The following is a 19,137-nucleotide window of genomic DNA, read 5'->3' on the forward strand; positions in this document are numbered from 1 at the left end:
CAAGTTGATGCATGAACTTGTTGAAGATAACCACGAAATATATAATACCGCTGATGAGGTCTGAAATAATTGAAACACTTTGCAGTGAAACACTCCATGTTTTATGTGAGATGCATGCTTCAATGCAACAGGTGGTTTTAAGTACAGCCTTGATCTGAACCTGACCTTGATGATCACCACAAAACCAGAATTCAAGGTGATGTTTTCTGCACCTGTAACTGCTGGGTAATTACACACACTTGAGGTCACACTTGTATCATTGCAGATGTATTACAATAGGCCTAATATCTGATTCTAACTGTATGTTGGTCTGCCCATGAACAATTCATTTGAATTTTTATCAGATAATCTTACCACATGGCACACTATCGAACTTCCCTCTGGAGCTTATGATATTACCTCGGTCAAAGATGAGGCTCAATGAAGAATTTTGATTTTGATAGGCAAGGACTCCAAAATTTATATCTGCAAACATGAGCCCACACTCAGCTCCATTATTGCCATTGAATCTCCACAATATCTGGTTAACATTGGACAGTCATAAGTGAGAACTTGGTTGGCTCCAAGATCTTCCCAAAAGTATGCAAATTTTGTGAACAGGACCTAAAGGGACTGGATATCATATTTCAATTTCTTGCAGCCATTCCAGCATTTTTGGCAACAGCAGCTCCAGCAGTTGCAAAAGCTACAGTATTAGGGGCTGCCTGAACTGCATTAGGAATGGCTTGGAAAAAAACATCTGCAGAAAAAAAGGCCTTTGATTACCATGCATGAATCATTGAATATCCTTGGGCAGAGGAATTTGATTACCCAGTCACAGAAGATCATGCCATTGACCAATCTTGATTTCCTCATAATGGCAAAGTCTGTCAAACATTGTTGTGGTGTTTTTATGCATTGATTGTGCCATGGTGAAACTGGCATCATCAATCTGGATTCATCAACAGGCCCTGACACACACTGGGTCACATGTGAAACTGGCATCATCATCAGTCTGGATTCATCAACAGGCCCTGACAGACACTGAGTCACATGTGATACTGGCATCATCATCAATCTGGATTCATCAACAGGCCACGACAGACACTGGGTCACATAAGTGGTAACACCTCAGCATAGTTTGCATTTTGACTTGTATGGACTTGCAGCACCAATGAAAGTGGTTAATTATTTAACCAAGTATCATAAACAACAATTATTTCATTTGACTATTTCAGTATGAACACAGTTGGATGATCCATATGCAGTCATCTTGACACTGAAATGTTGCATGCACTGGAGTGCTCACCAACTCTGCAAACACTTACTGATTTCACATTAAAGTACATGTGATATTATTATACAACCATGTCTATCAACATTTACAGTTGTTACTCTACTCAATGACATGGTGCTGATGTGGATCTGAGCCGATTTGCCACCAATGCAAATTTGTCCGAGTGTACTAGTCATGTTGTTATAGGTGTTGATCCATGTGAGCTTGTGATATTTGAAGATCAATCTGGCAAACTGAGAATGTCAAATGTGGACATTCAAGATATTATTTTCAAGTTGAACATAGAACCTGACTAAGGTCACTGAAGACAGCAGCATGTCGGTGACTTTTTTTATATAAAAATATCTAATTGCAACAAGACAATATGTGCAAGAAGAAATCGCTCACACACCTGCACCACCACATGTAGTAACTTCATGGAGTCAAATCATTGAAATGAAGTTGATTTTGCTAAAGGTTGACTTGTTTTCAATTTTGGCTCAAATGGTTTTGACAAACCTAAACTTCACATTTACAAGTGTGCAAGTTAGGATTATACTTGTTTATTTTAACTGGAAGATTTGATTCTTGGGCTCAAATGAAAATACTGATAAATGATAAACAGCATCTTGGTATTGTAAAACTGCCAGAAATTGTTTATATAGTTGCATTATCAGTATCTTTAGTTGCCAGAAATTAAATTCAGTTTGAAGTACTGAACATTTTTCCTGAGGGGTACTTAACCGTCATTGGTGTTTGTGTTTAAGATTAGATTTATCATTATATATAAGTAATGGAATCTGACTGCACTGATGAAGTTGCAGAATTTACCAATGGGGTGCTGGATCAGCTAGCAGTGGATGTTGATGTTGTTGTTATAGGGTTTAATGCCATTTTTCAGCACACGATAGGCTATACATGGCGGCCAGTATTAATGGTGGAGGAAGAACCTGCAAAATCCCCGGAAAGAACCACCGACCCTCGAGAAGCTACTGGCAAGCATTCTCACATACCCACATTGGCTGAATCCGAGACTCGAACCCATGCAGACAGAGGTGAGATGGCAGTGATCCATAACAGAGAGTGCTTTAGACCACGTGTCCACTCAGGACCCCCAGCAGTGGATGTTAACATCAATAATAATTTGTCAATAAATATCTGCATTAAAGTGGTGTTGTGAAACCCATGTATGAACTGTCTTATAATTTTGGAAGGGCCAAATAGGAATTGCCATTTGGAATCACCCTGATGTACCACTTCCAGCTTGAGGTCAGTTTGGCATCATCACATACGCATGTGAAAGTACTCAAGTGCTGACTGACTCTCTGGGATTGTTTTTATTATGGAATAGTATCATTCAACAATGTGTCCCCCAGCTAAGTTCACCAAGAATATTTTCAACCAACACTGACTGAAATGAGAAGAAAAAGATCTTGAAAGTTATTAAAACACAAAATTATGCATGTTCAGGTAACAGTTACTGTGCAAAGATGATCGTTAGATGTCAAAGGTAATCATTGTTTTTTGCATAAGAGGGGTGCAAAACCACCAGAATACACCATTGGCAGAGATTTAAGTATTCCTGAGGCAGAGATAGTTTATAACTGCATGACAGTTGTGCCAGTCAAAGAGAACAGAAGTGCTCAAAGAGAACAGAAGTGCCTGCGCATGATGATGAGACCAAGACGAGGTCTGCTTCTTTTGCATTAAAATATGTGATTGTATTATTAATAGAAAAACTATGATAGTCTCTCAGTCTTGCCAAAATAAAAAATAACTGAAGCAGAACAACAGCTGTGAAATGATATCACCAAAAAAACAGAGTTGATTGTAAAATACAAACATGTGTATTTGGTCACAGATGCTATTTGTGGTCTTGCTGCAGCTGCAACCGTGGGTCTTGGTGTGACAGGAATCATGATAACATCCACCATTGTGGGTGCACCATTGGTATTGTTGTCAGAGCTATATCGAATGTAACTGATATCTCTGGTGGTGTGAGCCAGTTAATTTCAGTGCAGCTACATTCCTGAGTACATGTCTATTCTGAATTACTTGCAGCCACACAGAGCAGTCTCAACACAATCAGTATACTGTATTCAATGTCAGCTAATCGCCCCATTTTCTCACTTTGTCAGCATATCCATGAGGATGAATCTCTACCCACCAGGACAAAATCACCTGTCTGCTTGCCTGTGTACACTGAACCACAGACAAAACTCACATGAGGAATAAATCATTAATGTGGGTAGAGAAGAGAAAAGGTGGAAAAGCCAGCAAGCCCTATTTTCCAACCACTTTTCAAAAGGAATTCTTTTTGATACATCTTAAAGGTCATCTTGACTGGAAATAAATGCATAGGGTACTATAATATTATTAGAAAATAACAAGCAACATGAAAGTTTGCCAATATCATATAACAACAATGGTAATATTGCAGATTCTTTTGTACTTGCATTTTCAGTGTCATTGGCTGCCAGACAATAAGTTTAGTTCAAAGGACTCAACATCTATACAGTCAAGTGCTAAACCATCTTTGGTATTTGTGTTCAAAATTAGATTTACCATTACTTATATATGATGGATTTTGAAAGTGGTGATGAGGTTACAGAATTTGCTGATGGGGTGTTGGATCAGCTGACTGGTGATGCCAATATAACTGGTGATGTTGTTCCACTTGTTGATGAATATCTGCATCAGCATGGTGTCATACACACTGAAATGTAATGTTGTTAATGGCCAATGAGACATCAACTGTTGGGACCACCTGATGTACCAATACCAACTTGAGGCCGGCTTGGCATGATTGCATAAATGTGAAAACACCTGGTCACAGAATACTCAGCCAGGTGTAATAACACCCAGGGATTGTTTCTACAAAGATCAGATGCAGTTCACTGACAAATTCCACCCAGGTTACATTCCCCAGCTATTATGTTAAGCAAACATTGTTTCAACCAAGAAGAGAAAAATCTTGACTGTTATTTAACAAGGCTGCACTTTTCCATGTAACAGTTTTTGGGCATGAAGAAAACAATCATTTTAGACATTATTTAATGGCATAATCAGGATGGTTTTGAAAGAACATAATGCCCCAAGATCACACAATAGTTGGAGACTTAAATATTCCCCGAGTATGTATTTTCTATGACTTTGACAGTTGTTTTAGTAAAAAAGTGTAATTGATTGAAAGATTGAGAGTTGAACCTGAAGAAGGAAAGGTTGCTGATAAATTATACTATGCAATTTCATTTTTAAAGGAAGAACCATGATAGACCCTCAAATTTACAAAATAACTAAAGTGGAACAACAACTGCAAGGTGAATTTACCAAGAGAACCATGCAACTTGCAAAATACAAATGCATGTGAGTGGCTGTAGGTGCTATTTGTGGAATTACTGCTGTGATCACTGTTGGCCTTGGTGTTGCTGGAGTTGTGACTTCATCAACCATTATAGGCATGCCAGTCAGATTCACTGTCAGCAATTTCACATGCTGAATGATGGACACAGGGCAATAACATATGCTCAGTTGGTATCAGTATGTGAAATTGCTGCCAGCCTACCAGTCTGATGTCAGCTAAATTCACTGTGGACTGGTTCAGAAAAATGACTAGTTTGTCCATCCTGCCAGAGTGACTATAAGGTAGGTGGAATACAATCTAAGTGTATCTTTCATCATTTTAAAGGAAATAAGAAAAGCCATATGAAAATAAAAACAGCAAGTTATTTGTGATGATTACTTGCAAATATGGAGAATTACAATCAGAATTTCTGAATGATATGAGAAGGAAAATAATTTGCATATAATCTCCCTTCAATAGACACTTGCAATTCCAGTTCAAAAATTCATCTGCATCTATGTGATTCTGATGACACAACAACATCAACTTGTGGAATTATTTCATGCTTTGATGCTTGGTAGATTTAGTCCTGTATCTACCAGACAGTAGTGCCATGTGCAAGAGAGGCTTGTCTCAAACAAAGCAATGAAAACAACATACAGATGTATAGGATGCATGCCAAGTCCAACATAATGATGTCAACCATTCAGCTGCATGTTGATAATGTGATTGCATTTGATCAGGTTCAAGCAATTCAGTGTTGGATCTCATTTTTTCCACAGACCAAATTTCATGGACAGATGTAAGTTGGGTTCCATAGCTTCATCTTTAGGAGTTGGGTAATTTGAATACCATTGCTTATCTTTTGGAATTGGGTAATTTAAATACCATAGCTTATCTTTTGGAATTGGGTAATTTAAATACCATTGCTTATTTTTGGGAATTGGGTAATTTAAATACCATTGCTTATCTTTTGGAATTGGGTAATTTAAATACCATTGCTTATCTTTTGGAATTGGGTAATTTAAATACATTGCTTATCTTTTGGAATTGGGTAATTCGAATACCATTGCTTATCTTTTGGAATTGGGTAATTTAAATACCATTGCTTATCTTTTGGAATTGGGTAATTTAAATACCATTGCTTATATTTCTAAATTGGGTAATTTAAATACCATTGCTTATCTTTTGGAATTGGGTAATTTGAATACCGTTGCTTATCTTTTGGAATTGGGTAATTTAAATACCATTGCTTATATTTCTGAATTGGGTAATTTAAATACATTGCTTATCTTTTGGAATTGGGTAATTTGAATACCATTGCTTATCGTTTGGAATTGGGTAATTTGATTACCATTGCTTATCTTTTGGAATTGGGTAATTCTAATACCATTGCTTATCTTTTGGAATTGGGTAATTTAAATACCATTGCTTATCTTTTTGAATTGGGTAATTTAAATACATTGCTTATCTTTTGGAATTGGGTAATTCGAATACCATTGCTTATCTTTTGGAATTGGGTAATTTAAATACCATTGCTTATATTTCTGAATTGGGTAATTTAAATACCATTGCTTATCTTTTGGAACTGGGTAATTTGAATACCATTGCTTATCTTTTGGAATTGGGTAATTTAAATACCATAGCTTATCTTTTGGAATTGGGTAATTTAAATACCATTGCTTATCTTTTTGAATTGGGTAATTTAAATACATTGCTTATCTTTTGGAATTGGGTAATTCGAATACCATTGCTTATCTTTTGGAATTGGGTAATTTAAATACCATTGCTTATATTTCTGAATTGGGTAATTTAAATACCATTGCTTATCTTTTGGAATTGGGTAATTTGAATACCATTGCTTATCTTTTGGAATTGGGTAATTCGAACACCATTGCTTATCTTTTGGAATTGGGTAATTTAAATACCATTGCTTATATTTCTGAATTGGGTAATTTAAATACCATTGCTTATCTTTTGGAACTGGGTAATTTGAATACCATTGCTTATCTTTTGGAACTGGGTAATTTAAATACCATTGCTTATATTTTTGAATTGGGTAATTTAAATACATTGCTTATCTTTTGGAATTGGGTAATTCGAATACCATTGCTTATCTTTTGGAATTGGGTAATTTAAATACCATTGCTTATATTTCTGAATTGGGTAATTTAAATACCATTGCTTATCTTTTGGAACTGGGTAATTTGAATACCATTGCTTATCTTTTGGAACTGGGTAATTTAAATACCATTGCTTATATTTTTGAATTGGGTAATTTAAATACCATTGCTTATCTTTTGGAACTGGGTTTAGTTCTGATGCCATCATTATGACCAGTCAATGGACAAAGATCCTCATTAAGACTGGTCATCAATGACAGCATCAGATTCTGATGCCCAACCTCTGGATGAGGTGTGCATGGACCTCAAACAGCTGGGTAGTCAGCATCATCATCCTGGTGAATAAACAGTTCCCATGTTATGCTGAATTTAATAAAAATGTAATTGATTCCATTATACCAGGTAAATATCTTAATTTCTATTTTTCTTTATTTTTCCATTTTTATTAATAACCTTTTTAAATAACTTTAGTCCATGAATACCTGCATTTACTACAAAGTCTTTGATTTAATTTTGTCTTCCTGTATCATGAAATGTCGGCCAGTTGGTTATGTATAGGACCAGTAGCATTTTGAGATTATTGATACTGTGGGGTTGAAGTTTTTGGCAAGTTTCACATGTTGTCTGGCCTTTTGGCCAGGTGAACTAAACCAAATCAGATGAAATTATTTGGGAAAAAGGCAAAATTAAAAAAATAAAACCCAATAAACCAAAGATTGTTTCACAGTTAACTTAAAATAATTGTGCGAATTTTTTTACAGTAAATGTGGAAAAAATACAGCTTTTACAGTATCCAATGCTGGGTTATTTCAGTACCATAATCACAGATCAAATGACATGAACATGGCCATACCCTTTAAAATTGCTAAAGTAAAGAATTAACAAACCAAGGAGCATGCAAAGGAATAAATGTACAAATAAGCAAACACGTAAGAATGGGTGAAAAAACAATGTATCTCCTCCCAATGTTGCTACAGTGGGAATAAAAATATAAAATGGATTTAATAATTTCTACAAATATAATATTTGTTGCTTTAATATAGGATTAAATTATTATGGTTGGGTATTTTTCAATGTGTAAATTTTACCTAATCACTCACAAAGGAAATAAAGTCAGAAGGACTTTATGTTAACTTTGTGAGTGATTAGGTCAAATTTACACATCAATAAATACCCAACTATGACCATTTAATCTCTATAATTCCAATTAACTACCCTTCTGTCATAAGATCAGCAGATTTCATCAACAAAACATTCACTTTTATATAGATCAAAGTTTTAGTTCAATAGCCTTTTAACTGTGACAGAATACATAACCCGATGTTTGCTAGCCAAGATTCATCAATTCTTTATACAGTAATATAGGGTAGAGTGTCATAGTGGATCATGCCAGTGACATACTGTTATGATCATTATTAAAATGGTTGATGCTTTTAAAACCAGGCAATATCTTTTCTTTCTTCAAGAATTACACTTGTGTATGGCACGTGTTGTTATAGCATTCATTATTGTTAATTTCTATGCATTTCGAACTTTCAAAAGCAAAATTGATTTTTAGTGAGATTCCTTGCTCAACATATGACCCTGACCTTTAACAACACCTGCTGAAACATGTTGTCAAGGCAACATGCAATAATTTCTGAAGATTGGCTTCTAAAGCCTGCTATCTTTGGCAAGATGGGTGAGTGTTGAAGTGCAGGAAGATCTGTGCAATTACATTGTTTAAACTTCTAATGGTCAATTTTAATCTGGGGTTTGTAAATTTCAATCAGAAATCACAGGAGTGGGTGGGTGGGGCTTGTTGTTGTTATTATTAGGGTGTAAGGCATTGATATAGATAAAACTTCATATCAAAAGTAGTCCACAGAATATATGGATGTGTAACAAATTCTAGATCAGGATCACATGACCATTTACATCCAATCAAAACTAAGAAAACGTGGTAAATTCACAAAAACTGGAATTATATGACAATGACATTACTGAGCAGCATGTTTTATAGTAACTAAAATTACTAACCAGCAGTTTAGGGTCAATTTTCTCCCTTAGTAGCTTGTCCTCAGAGAGGGTGTACCTGGCATCTCCTGTTAGGCAGTCAACTGGACCCTTCTCTACTTGCAGTTTTATAGATTTATATAACACATACAATGAGGAACCAGCATAGTCCTGAAATATACAGTAGTTATAGCATTGTTATATACAATGTTATATACAATGTTATATACAATGTTATATACAATGTTATATACAATGTTATAGCATTGTTATATACAATGTTATATACAATGTTATATACAATGTTATAGCATTGTTATATACAATGTTTCCCTTTTGGATGCAAAAGTTAAAATCATAATACACAAAAACAACAAGTATGAATCACATTAGGAATCTTCGACTCTAGATTACATCCAGAGTTGTTACATCCAAGGTTGTTCCTGCATTTCATTAGCTAGTAATCACATAAACAGATTTGCTGGTATCATAATATTATTTCCCAACAATTATATTGCCCTGTAATAGAACATCACCTAACAACTTTTCTAATATAGCAACTTTTGCAACATAATATCATTCAACAACTTTTAAATATAAAATGTTTGCAATACAACAACAAATTTGGCAATATAACAACATTTAACAACTTCTATAATATAAAACTATTGCAACATAACTTTTGTAATATAACAACAATTAGTAATTTTTTTATAATATGACATTTTTTTGTTATATAACAATATTCTTTATGTAACACTTAACTTTATATAAAAGCATTTGCAATATAACAACTTTTTTTAATATAAAACCAATTAAAAACTTTTACAATATAAATTATTTTGCAATATAACAACTTTTGTAATATAACAACACTTAACTTCTGTAATATAATAACACCTAACCACTCCACAGAACACAGTCCTTGAAGAACACAATGTCTTTGCAGAATGAATTTACTGCAAATTAATGATCACTGGATAAAATGGCATAGAATTTCTCTGTACACAGCTCATAACATCTACACTGGTAAACTCTTGCATGAAATTTAATTAATTTTACAGGAAATGAATTATATATATCAAAAGTGTTTCTCACTGAGTCCAGATATTTAATATTTTGTAATATTGCAGTGAAGACAAATTTCTTGCTAAAATCAAAGTGAAGCACAGAGTCGGGATTTGCCTCTGAATGGGTCAAGTGGTCCATGACCTTTCAAAAGTGGACCATCAATTGGTTAGTTATTACTCCCATACAAAAATTTCACATGTATTCCAAATAGAATACTTCAAGAATCTGTTAAAAACAGATATGGACTGGAAAACTCGTGGAATCAGATTTATTCCATATCTATTCAATAAGTACTTCACAACAAGTGAAAATTCTATATGGATCAAATTTTGCAGCATTGTCCATGAACACCATTTTCCCTGTGTCATAATATCATGTAAAATATTGTCAGAATTTTGATTGACATAAACAATCTGATTTGAGTAAAAATAAAACTGTGCAATTTTATGTATCAGTGTAGCTGAGGTGGAAGGCTGAATAAAGAGTCATTTAAATTTAAAAGAAAACCTGTGCATGAAGATTATCTTTTAATTTCCAATAATTCCATTTTGTTTTACTTAATGTTGTTACCAGAGTTATACTATATTTTTGAATGTGGTAAATCTCAAAACATTTAATAATAATAATAATAATAATAATAATAATAATAATAATAAAAATAAAAATAATAATAATAATAATAATAATAAAGAACTCCATTATTCATCGATTAAAGAAAGGTAAATGAAAGTGATTATATTTCCTGTATTATACATTTCCACACAATTTCAATGCTTAATTAATGAGTAATTCATACCAAACAAGGTTGAAAAAATCAAATTGCTAGTTATAAAATTCCATTTTTATGAATCTTTGCTTTTTTATTCATCAGGAATGTTACACTAGTCCCTGTTGTTATTACTTTAAGTGTTGTTTTGAACAGTGTGAAATATTTTCACTATTGTTATTCTTATTAGCTGCTGCTAAATTGCCAATTCTTTTCCAATTGAATCAAAACTTAAAATATATATGACCATTTTCTGAGAAAGAGAAAGAGAGAACCCATTATGCCAGCATTATATCAAGAATTATGCTACATAAATTTTGCTTTAAAAAAAAATCAAGTAATAAAATCATATATGATGAAATGTGGTTTTCCATGACAGAGGCCTAATTCAGTATTGACAAACATTAATGAGAAATGTCACTGTCTGGAGTCTGGTTTACTGACAATGAATAAAGCACACAATTAATGGGAGACATTACAAACACATTACAATGGAAGCCTTACTTCAAACAGGCTCCATTTTTAAGTATTAATCTTTATAATTTAGCACATTAATCTGGGAAATATCATTGAAGTAATACCAATACATGTGCAGCAGATGATAACAGAAGCCTTGAGATGACTGTTGGGATTGAAAATCATGGAGTTTCAAATTGGTGAGTAAAAACAAGATTGTACTGCATTTTGCTTGTTTGTGGGACTGCAGTTCAGCAGGCTTTATATTGTTCTGTTTTGCTTCCATGATTTAAAATGTTAGATGAGATGACTTCGTAATCTTGTACCACATAATCATTGACACATCAATTCTGCAGAACATTATTATTTAGTTGCTGCATCTGCCAAATTATGGTTCACAATGCAATGTTGGCAGTCATTGCAAACAGGATGATGATGAAATTAGCAAATTAAATCAAATAGTAGATGCTTTTGCAAAACAGGAAAATAGTCAAAATGTTTGACCAGGTCACATAGTACATGTTGCTGTAATCTATTTCAGTGGATGATACCTGAATCATGCTAGAAGAAAGGTGGAATGCAGGAGTTTGTTAGGAGAGGATTTGTTAAAAAGAGGTGGCTCTTCAAATGTCTAACAGTCTAGTTTTTCACAAACAGTGTGGAGTTTTAGGGGGGCAGGGGCCAGTTTTTATGTACAAATTTAATGTCGCATGCACCTACCTAATATAAAAATTCATTTAAAAAATAATAAATGAGTGAGGTCAAAAAGGTCCATATTTTTGGATAGGTATTATGAAGCACAACATAATCATATCACACACTTGACCTGTCAAGTCTAGTGAAGTTAGAATAAAATGATTATACACCCCAACCCCTTTTTTATACATGCTTTTTTCACATGCGAAGGCCATTTTTGACAGCATGTGGTGCTCACAGTGCAAATGCAAGCCCTTGAAAAACATTGTCTACAAAACAGATTGATGCAATTCAGAATATTTGTCATTCAAGCCGTTTTTGAGATTTTCTACTTGCCTTGAACCCATGTGTCTACTGCTATGGATGGCTAGCTCTACTTCCTATCTGACTATTGGTATTTCAATGGCTACGTATTGCACAGTGACTATGGGAGGTGGACATGCCTCACATCAATTTCAAGAACAACACAAGCCTGAAACACCTAATTCACAAATATATCCATCTCTTTAATTGTTACACAATAATAGCTCAAAAACTCACACCATACCCTTAAGAAATTTGCCATGGAACCAATTTGCAAAACTGGCTGATGCCACCTTTAACAGATGGGGAAGGAGGAACCTAACCATCTGATATTCCCCACCCACCCCAATGGATTTCTATATGGAAGTGAAGTATAAAGTGTCTAAAACCAGAAGGGAAGAAATGTGAAGATTTTCCCACTTTTTTAACAGATGGCTGTGAGAGATTCTTTAGACTGAAGAGCTTGTCTTTATGTGCATCAGCCTCAAGTTTTGGAATCATTCCTTGATAATTCATTAAATGAATCACCCACCAAATAATAATAATAATAATAATAATAATAATAATAATAATAATAATAATGTGCATCAGCCTCAAGTTTTGGAATCATTCCTTGATATTTTATTAAATGAATCACCCACCAAATAATAATAATAATAATAATAATGTGCATCAGCCTCAAGTTTTGGAATCATTCCTTGATAATTCATTAAATGAATCACCCACCAAATAATAATAATAATAATAATAATAATAATAATAATAATAATAATAATGTGCATCAGCCTCAAGTTTTGGAATCATTCCTTGATAATTCATTAAATGAATCACCCACCAAATAATAATAATAATAATAATAATAATAGCAATAATAATAATGACCTTATTTAAAGAGGGTAACACAATTAACTAAGAACTAATCTACCTTGAGGCCCTCAGACAAAGGAATTTATTTTAGCTGCATCTCTTATTTGCTGTGTGTGACAATTTTGCAAGGAAACAAGTATACTCCATTTTTTTTTTTAAAGGCAGAATTTAACAGCTAATGAAACATATTTGTGTATGAAGTGCTATTACAAAACAGTGAGCACTTTGAGTACTTTATAGCACTCTAATGACAGGTTTAATTTTAACAAACTTTTCAATGTTATGATAGAAACTACTGATGTATTGGACAAGTGTGCAAGGGAAATTTAACCTTGACCAATACTGTTTCAAACAATTTTGAATCTGTATTCATTCCTTCCACTGTATTTCCTAGGTCACCAGTGAAATTGCATGACTAATAGAAAACTAAGTCTGAGTATGTGTGATGAGCTCACTATAAAATAATAATTTATTAAATTGGATTTAGAGTTTCTGGCTTTTAATAGGTACAGACAATGTATTTAGAGTCTCTGGCTTATCATAGATACAAACAATGTATTTAGAGTCTCTGGCTTATCATAGGTACAGACAATGGATTTAGAGTCTCTGGCTTATCATAGATACAAACAATGTACATGTATTTAGAGTCTCTGGCTTTTAATAGGTACAGACAATGTATTTAGAGTCTCTGGCTTATCATAGATACAGACAATGGATTTAGAGTCTCTGGCTTATCATAGATACAAACAATGTACATGTATTTAGAGTCTCTGGCTTTTAATAGGTACAGACAATGTATTTAGAGTCTCTGGCCTATCATAGGTACAGACAATGGATTTAGAGTCTCTGGCTTATCATAGATACAGACAATGGATTTAGAGTCTCTGGCTTATCATAGATACAAACAATGTACATGTATTTAGAGTCTCTGGCTTTTAATAGGTACAGACAATGTATTTAAAGTCTCTGGCTTATCATAGATACAAACAATGGATTTAGAGTCTCTGGCTTATCATAGATACAAACAATGTATTTAGAGTCTCTGGCTTATCATAGGTACAGACAATGGATTTAGAGTCTCTGGCTTTTAATAGGTACAGACAATGTATTTAGAGTCTCTGGCTTATCATAGGTACAGACAATGGATTTAGAGTCTCTGGCTTATCATAGGTACAGACAATGGATTTAGAGTCTCTGGCTTATCATAGATACAAACAATGGATTTAGAGTCTCTGGCTTATCATAGATACAAACAATGTATTTAGAGTCTCTGGCTTATCATAGGTACAGACAATGGATTTAGAGTCTCTGGCTTTTAATAGGTACAGACAATGGATTTAGAGTCTCTGGCTTATCATAGGTACAGACAATGGATTTAGAGTCTCTGGCTTATCATAGGTACAGACAATGGATTTAGAGTCTCTGGCTTATCATAGGTACAGACAATGGATTTAGAGTCTCTGGCTTATCATAGGTACAGACAATGGATTTAGAGTCTCTTGCTTTTCATAGGTACAGACAATGGATTTAGAGTCTCTGTCTTTTCATGGGTACACACAGTGTATTTAGCGTCTCTGCATCAAACTTTTCTTTACCAGAATTTGTGCAAGCCTGCCACCACCCCAGTCACCACCCATTAATGACTACATCGTGGGTTGTGCCCTTGTGTTGTTCATGCACATGGGGCTACCATGAAATAGGATATTTTTTCACCCAATCAGATAATCATAAGCTATACTAATAACATAAAGGTCATGCTTGTTAAATACACTTCTTTTACAGTTTTAAATAGGAACAAATAAGAATAATTTCTTCCACATGGACTACTACCATATTCCATATAAACTACTGCCATATTCCATATTGACGACAGTTTAAATTCCATATGGAATATTCAAAAGTATGTATGGAATTTTAATCTTTAATACACTAAAATTCTACAGCCTCATGGATTAATTTGCACATTCCATATCATTTTCCATAAGGAGTATGTAAGGAATCCACAAATCTTCCATGATGAGTCCTTTTGGACAGACTAAAATCGTTCAGCAGTTCAGCTATAATTTCTGTAAAATATATATAGATTCCATATTCAAGCCATATGGAAAATTTTGTACAGGTGCAAAAGTACATGGAAAGTTCCTTTGTCAAACAAAAAAGCAAATCTGCCATTTTGGACAAGCTCCCAGGAATGTTAAAATGTTAATATTATCCTTTCATACAATTCCATTCCTGGGAAACATCACATGGTCAAAGATGCATTTGATACATTTTAAATTGTTTTGCACTCATTAGTTTTGTATTAGTCACTAAGCAACAATGTTGTCACTTTACACTGAAGTTGGTCATGGGTGTGTGTCTTTAACAATTTTAGTCATATTGCTATGATGTCTGCAGTGTGGGAGTTAATAATGATGCCTAGCACTGGGGCATCATGCCTTAGGTATGCCACATGATGTACTACCCAGTCACATTATTCTGACACCAGGCTGACCGTTCCTAAAACTAACCTCTTAATACTGAGCACCTTGTGAGGCAGCTACTAGTACCACCTTTATTAGTCTTTGATATGACTTGGTTGGGGTTCGAACCATTGACCGTCTGCATCTGAGGATTTTATCATTCATGCTTTAAGTCTTAACACAATCAAGTTGTATTATAAGTTATGACATGTCATTTTGGGCTGAATTTTATTTCTTCAAATTAACGAATTCAAGTTGTTATTTTCTCTGGAAATACAAAAGTGCTCTGATAAAATTCTTGGGCAAAGACGTTCATTTGAATTTATAGTGTATTCAAACCTGGAATTATATTTCTGTGATTCAAAGAAAACACTACTGCTACATCAACACACTAGGAGCTATAACAGACATGTCATTGCCTTCAGTTTTTCGATTTATTTTGGATTTTTACTGAATTCTATTACAGACTTGAAATTACTAGGACTTGTGTCTGTAATTCTTGGATTATTTTGGGATTTAATTTGCAATACCATAAGTTATTTGTTCTCATTTTCACTTTTTGTATTCTAGGACAATAAATTATTTGTTAAATTATACAAAGCTTGTTGTCTTTCACTCTTTTCTGTTACTTATTCTAAGAGCATAGACTCATAACAGTGTGTATTTGAAAACGTTTGTTTTGTACATTTGCTATTCAGCCATATTAAAGCAAAACAATATGATCTTTTGCTTTGATGAAAACTTGTTTTCCTGCCCATATTGCTGTTGTTGTTGTTGAGTTTAATTATAGTAGCGTTCGCACAATTGTGCATGTGCCACTTTTTTCTGACTGCACCGCAGCCTGCTAGTTGTTCCTGGGGAAGGGGATGGTGCCACCTACCCCAGGCTTTTATGGATTCAAGGAACCCTGATAGTTTGGCCTCAATCTGTGGGTCCATAAAGAGCTCGGGAATGGTCCTGCTTGCTTTACATCGCTGGTTTCTTGTTGCATTTGCCTGGTGTTTTTTTTTTTTTTTATTTGAGATTTTATTTTTTTTTCTTCTTCAAAATGTTAAAAGGAGGGGGGATGTTCTATGCTGTTTATAGAGGTTCTTAGTAGATATCATGTATGAAGAGAGATTTTCAAGGTTATTATGGGATTACTAGTCAAGGTGTTTAGGGTGTGTTTCCTATGTTATGTTATTTATAAGTTTTTAGATATTTCCTCTTTAAGTTATTTATTAATTAATGTTTTTAGAGATTGAATATTATTTATACTTTATTTAGCAAGAGACCAGGGTCCTAGCCAATTACATGGTTCGTTAAGGACATCTAGGAGAGGAATCCTAGCTGATTACTCGGTTCGTTAAGGACATCTAGGATATCCGATTTTGCGGTTTCCTTAGTTTTTTATAGGTGCTTTGTCTGTGAATTATTTATTAATACTTTTATAAAATTGAATGATATGTAATGGTTTTTTATGTGGTGGCTTCTAAATTTATTTAGCTAGTTACTGGGTCTTTCAGTTTTGTGGGGATAGTAATTATATTTTGTTCCTAAGTCCTGCTGAGTCTATGAATTGATTTATATTTTTATATGCTGATTGTTTATTTTTATTAGAGTCCATAAGTAACTCTGGGTATGTGTGTGGTGATCCAATCTCTTTTTGGTTTTTGATAAATATTTTCCGAGCGGGTTGATATTTTGGGCATATATTGAATACATGGTGTAGATCTTCGGTGGTGTGGCAGTTAAAGCAGTTAATGGTTGCTGGTTTGGGTCCTATAAACCTTCCAAAACTGCTTGCTAGTTTAGTTTTTCCAGTTATTATCCTGTTTATGGTTTTCTGTTCTAAATAGGTACCCTTAGGTAGCTGTATGTTCCTATCTACGTTTTTTTGGGTTTCATGGTGCTTTTTACCTTTTGTGGGGGAGTTCCAAAAATCTTGCCATGTTTGGTCTATATATGTTTGTGCGCAGCTTATTACTTCTGTAGAGCTATAGTTAAGCTTGATAGAGTTTTGATCTCCTAGTTTGGTTTTTGCAACTTCATCTGCTGTTTCGTTGCCAGAGATTCCAATGTGCGATGGTATCCACATGAGCTTGACTAATTGATGTGCTGTGGTGATATCGTCGATTAATTGGCATGCTCTGTCGAGGAATTGTTCCCTAGAGTGTGTATTGCGATTTTGGATCGATTTGATAGCGCTTAGGGAATCGCTTATAATGACTGCTTTAGGTATTTGGTTGTCTATGATTCATTGTAGTGATTCAAGTATAGCCCAGAATTCAGTGGTGTAAATGGAGCAATAGTCAGGTAATCTGGATCCTGTTTGTATATTGAATTCAGGGATGACTATTGCTGCTGCTGTTCTTGGTGGGTTGTTTGTTTTTGATCCATCGGTATATATTTTAACATAGTCCGGGTATTTTTGGTTGATTTCGTTTACCAGTACAGGTTTTAGTAAGTTTTCTTGTCCTTCTTTATTGCCTAATTTGGTAGCTTCAATGTTAATCCTTGGTGGTTTTTGTAACCATGGTGATTTGTTCTGGTCTGTATTGTTGGTTACCTGTTTTTTTAGTAGAGGTATCTTTTCTCTTAGTTCAAGGATTACTTTGCCACTTGGTGTCATAGGTATGATTTTGGGTTTGAAGATCACTTTACACTTATTTATTGCTATTTTGGTGGGATGGTTGTCTGGGTGGGTATCTAATCGAATGGAGTATTGGAGGAGCAGTTTTTGCCTACGTAATTTTAAGGGTAGTTCTCCTGTTAGTGTTTGTAGTTCTTCTAATGATGTTGAGGGGAGTGTTCCTGTGCATAATAGCAAGGCTTTTCTCTGGATAGTGTCAAGTTTTTGTAGCACAGGCTGCTTAGCTGAGTTATATGCTTCACAACCGTAATCCAGTTTTGATCTAATTAGGCTTTTATATATCGTGAGGAGGGTTTCCTGGTTGGATCCCCAGTCAGTCCCTGTGATGTTCCTGAGTAAATTGAGATCCTTGTTACAGTTCTGGGTGAGTTGTTCAATGTGCTGTTTCCATGTGAGGTGGTTGTCAAAGAACATTCCTAGGAATTTTACTACTGTTACATATTTGATTAATTGATTTTGTATATAGAAGTTTGGATAGACTAGGTTGTTATTTCGTTTGTGGGTGAATATGATTGCCACAGTTTTTTCATGAGATATTTTGAAACCCCATTTGCATGCCCATCTCCCTATGTTGTCTAGGCTCTGCTGGATTTCTTTAACTACTGTGTTATTGGCAGGATTTCCATTCCTCCATATGCCACTATCATCTGCAAATTGTGACAAGTTTATTTTTGTGGAGGCTACATTGAGGTCAAGGTCATTTACCATTAGGTTAAATAGTAACGGACTTATTACACTGCCTTGCGGTGTTCCATTTTCAAGTGAAAATTCTTCCGAATGGGTTTTGCCTATTCTTGTGGTAATTTTCCGGCCTGTGACGAAATCGCCAATCCAGTTGAACAAGCATCCAGTTATTCCAAATTGGTTTAATTTGGCCATTAGTCCATTGGTCCATACTAGGTCGAACACTTTTTCTAGGTCTAAAAAAACCGCTATGAGGTTGCGATCGGTTTTCCTATGTGCATTAAAAGCGAGTTTGATGTCTGTTTCCAATCTGAGAAGTTGGTCAGTTGTGGACCGTTTGTTCCGAAAGCCACATTGATTTATGGAGAGTAGGTTATTGGTTTCTAGGTGGTGTTTTAACCTATTTGTGATTATTGTCTCCATTATTTTGCAAATATTGTTTGTAAGGGAGATGGGTCGGTACGAATTTATGTTGATGGGATCT

At 34.4% G+C, this 19,137-nt stretch overlaps 1 protein-coding gene across 1 annotated transcript in view; it reads right to left on the reverse strand.

Moving 5' to 3' along the window:
- The window catches only part of LOC149774348 (plexin-B-like), a 253,049-nt gene that overhangs the window by 36,638 nt on the left and 197,274 nt on the right, over window positions 1–19,137 (reverse strand). The window contains exon 27 of the mRNA XM_089945411.1: window positions 8,741–8,887. Coding sequence (XP_089801537.1) covers window positions 8,741–8,887 — 147 coding nt within the window. The remainder of the gene's footprint in view (window positions 1–8,740; window positions 8,888–19,137) is intronic.

The sequence above is a fragment of the Sinohyriopsis cumingii genome, unplaced genomic scaffold (assembly GCF_028554795.1).
Source record: "Sinohyriopsis cumingii isolate HCF-2022 unplaced genomic scaffold, ASM2855479v2 utg000349l, whole genome shotgun sequence".
In the NCBI taxonomy this organism is placed as follows: Eukaryota; Metazoa; Mollusca; class Bivalvia; order Unionida; family Unionidae; genus Sinohyriopsis; species Sinohyriopsis cumingii.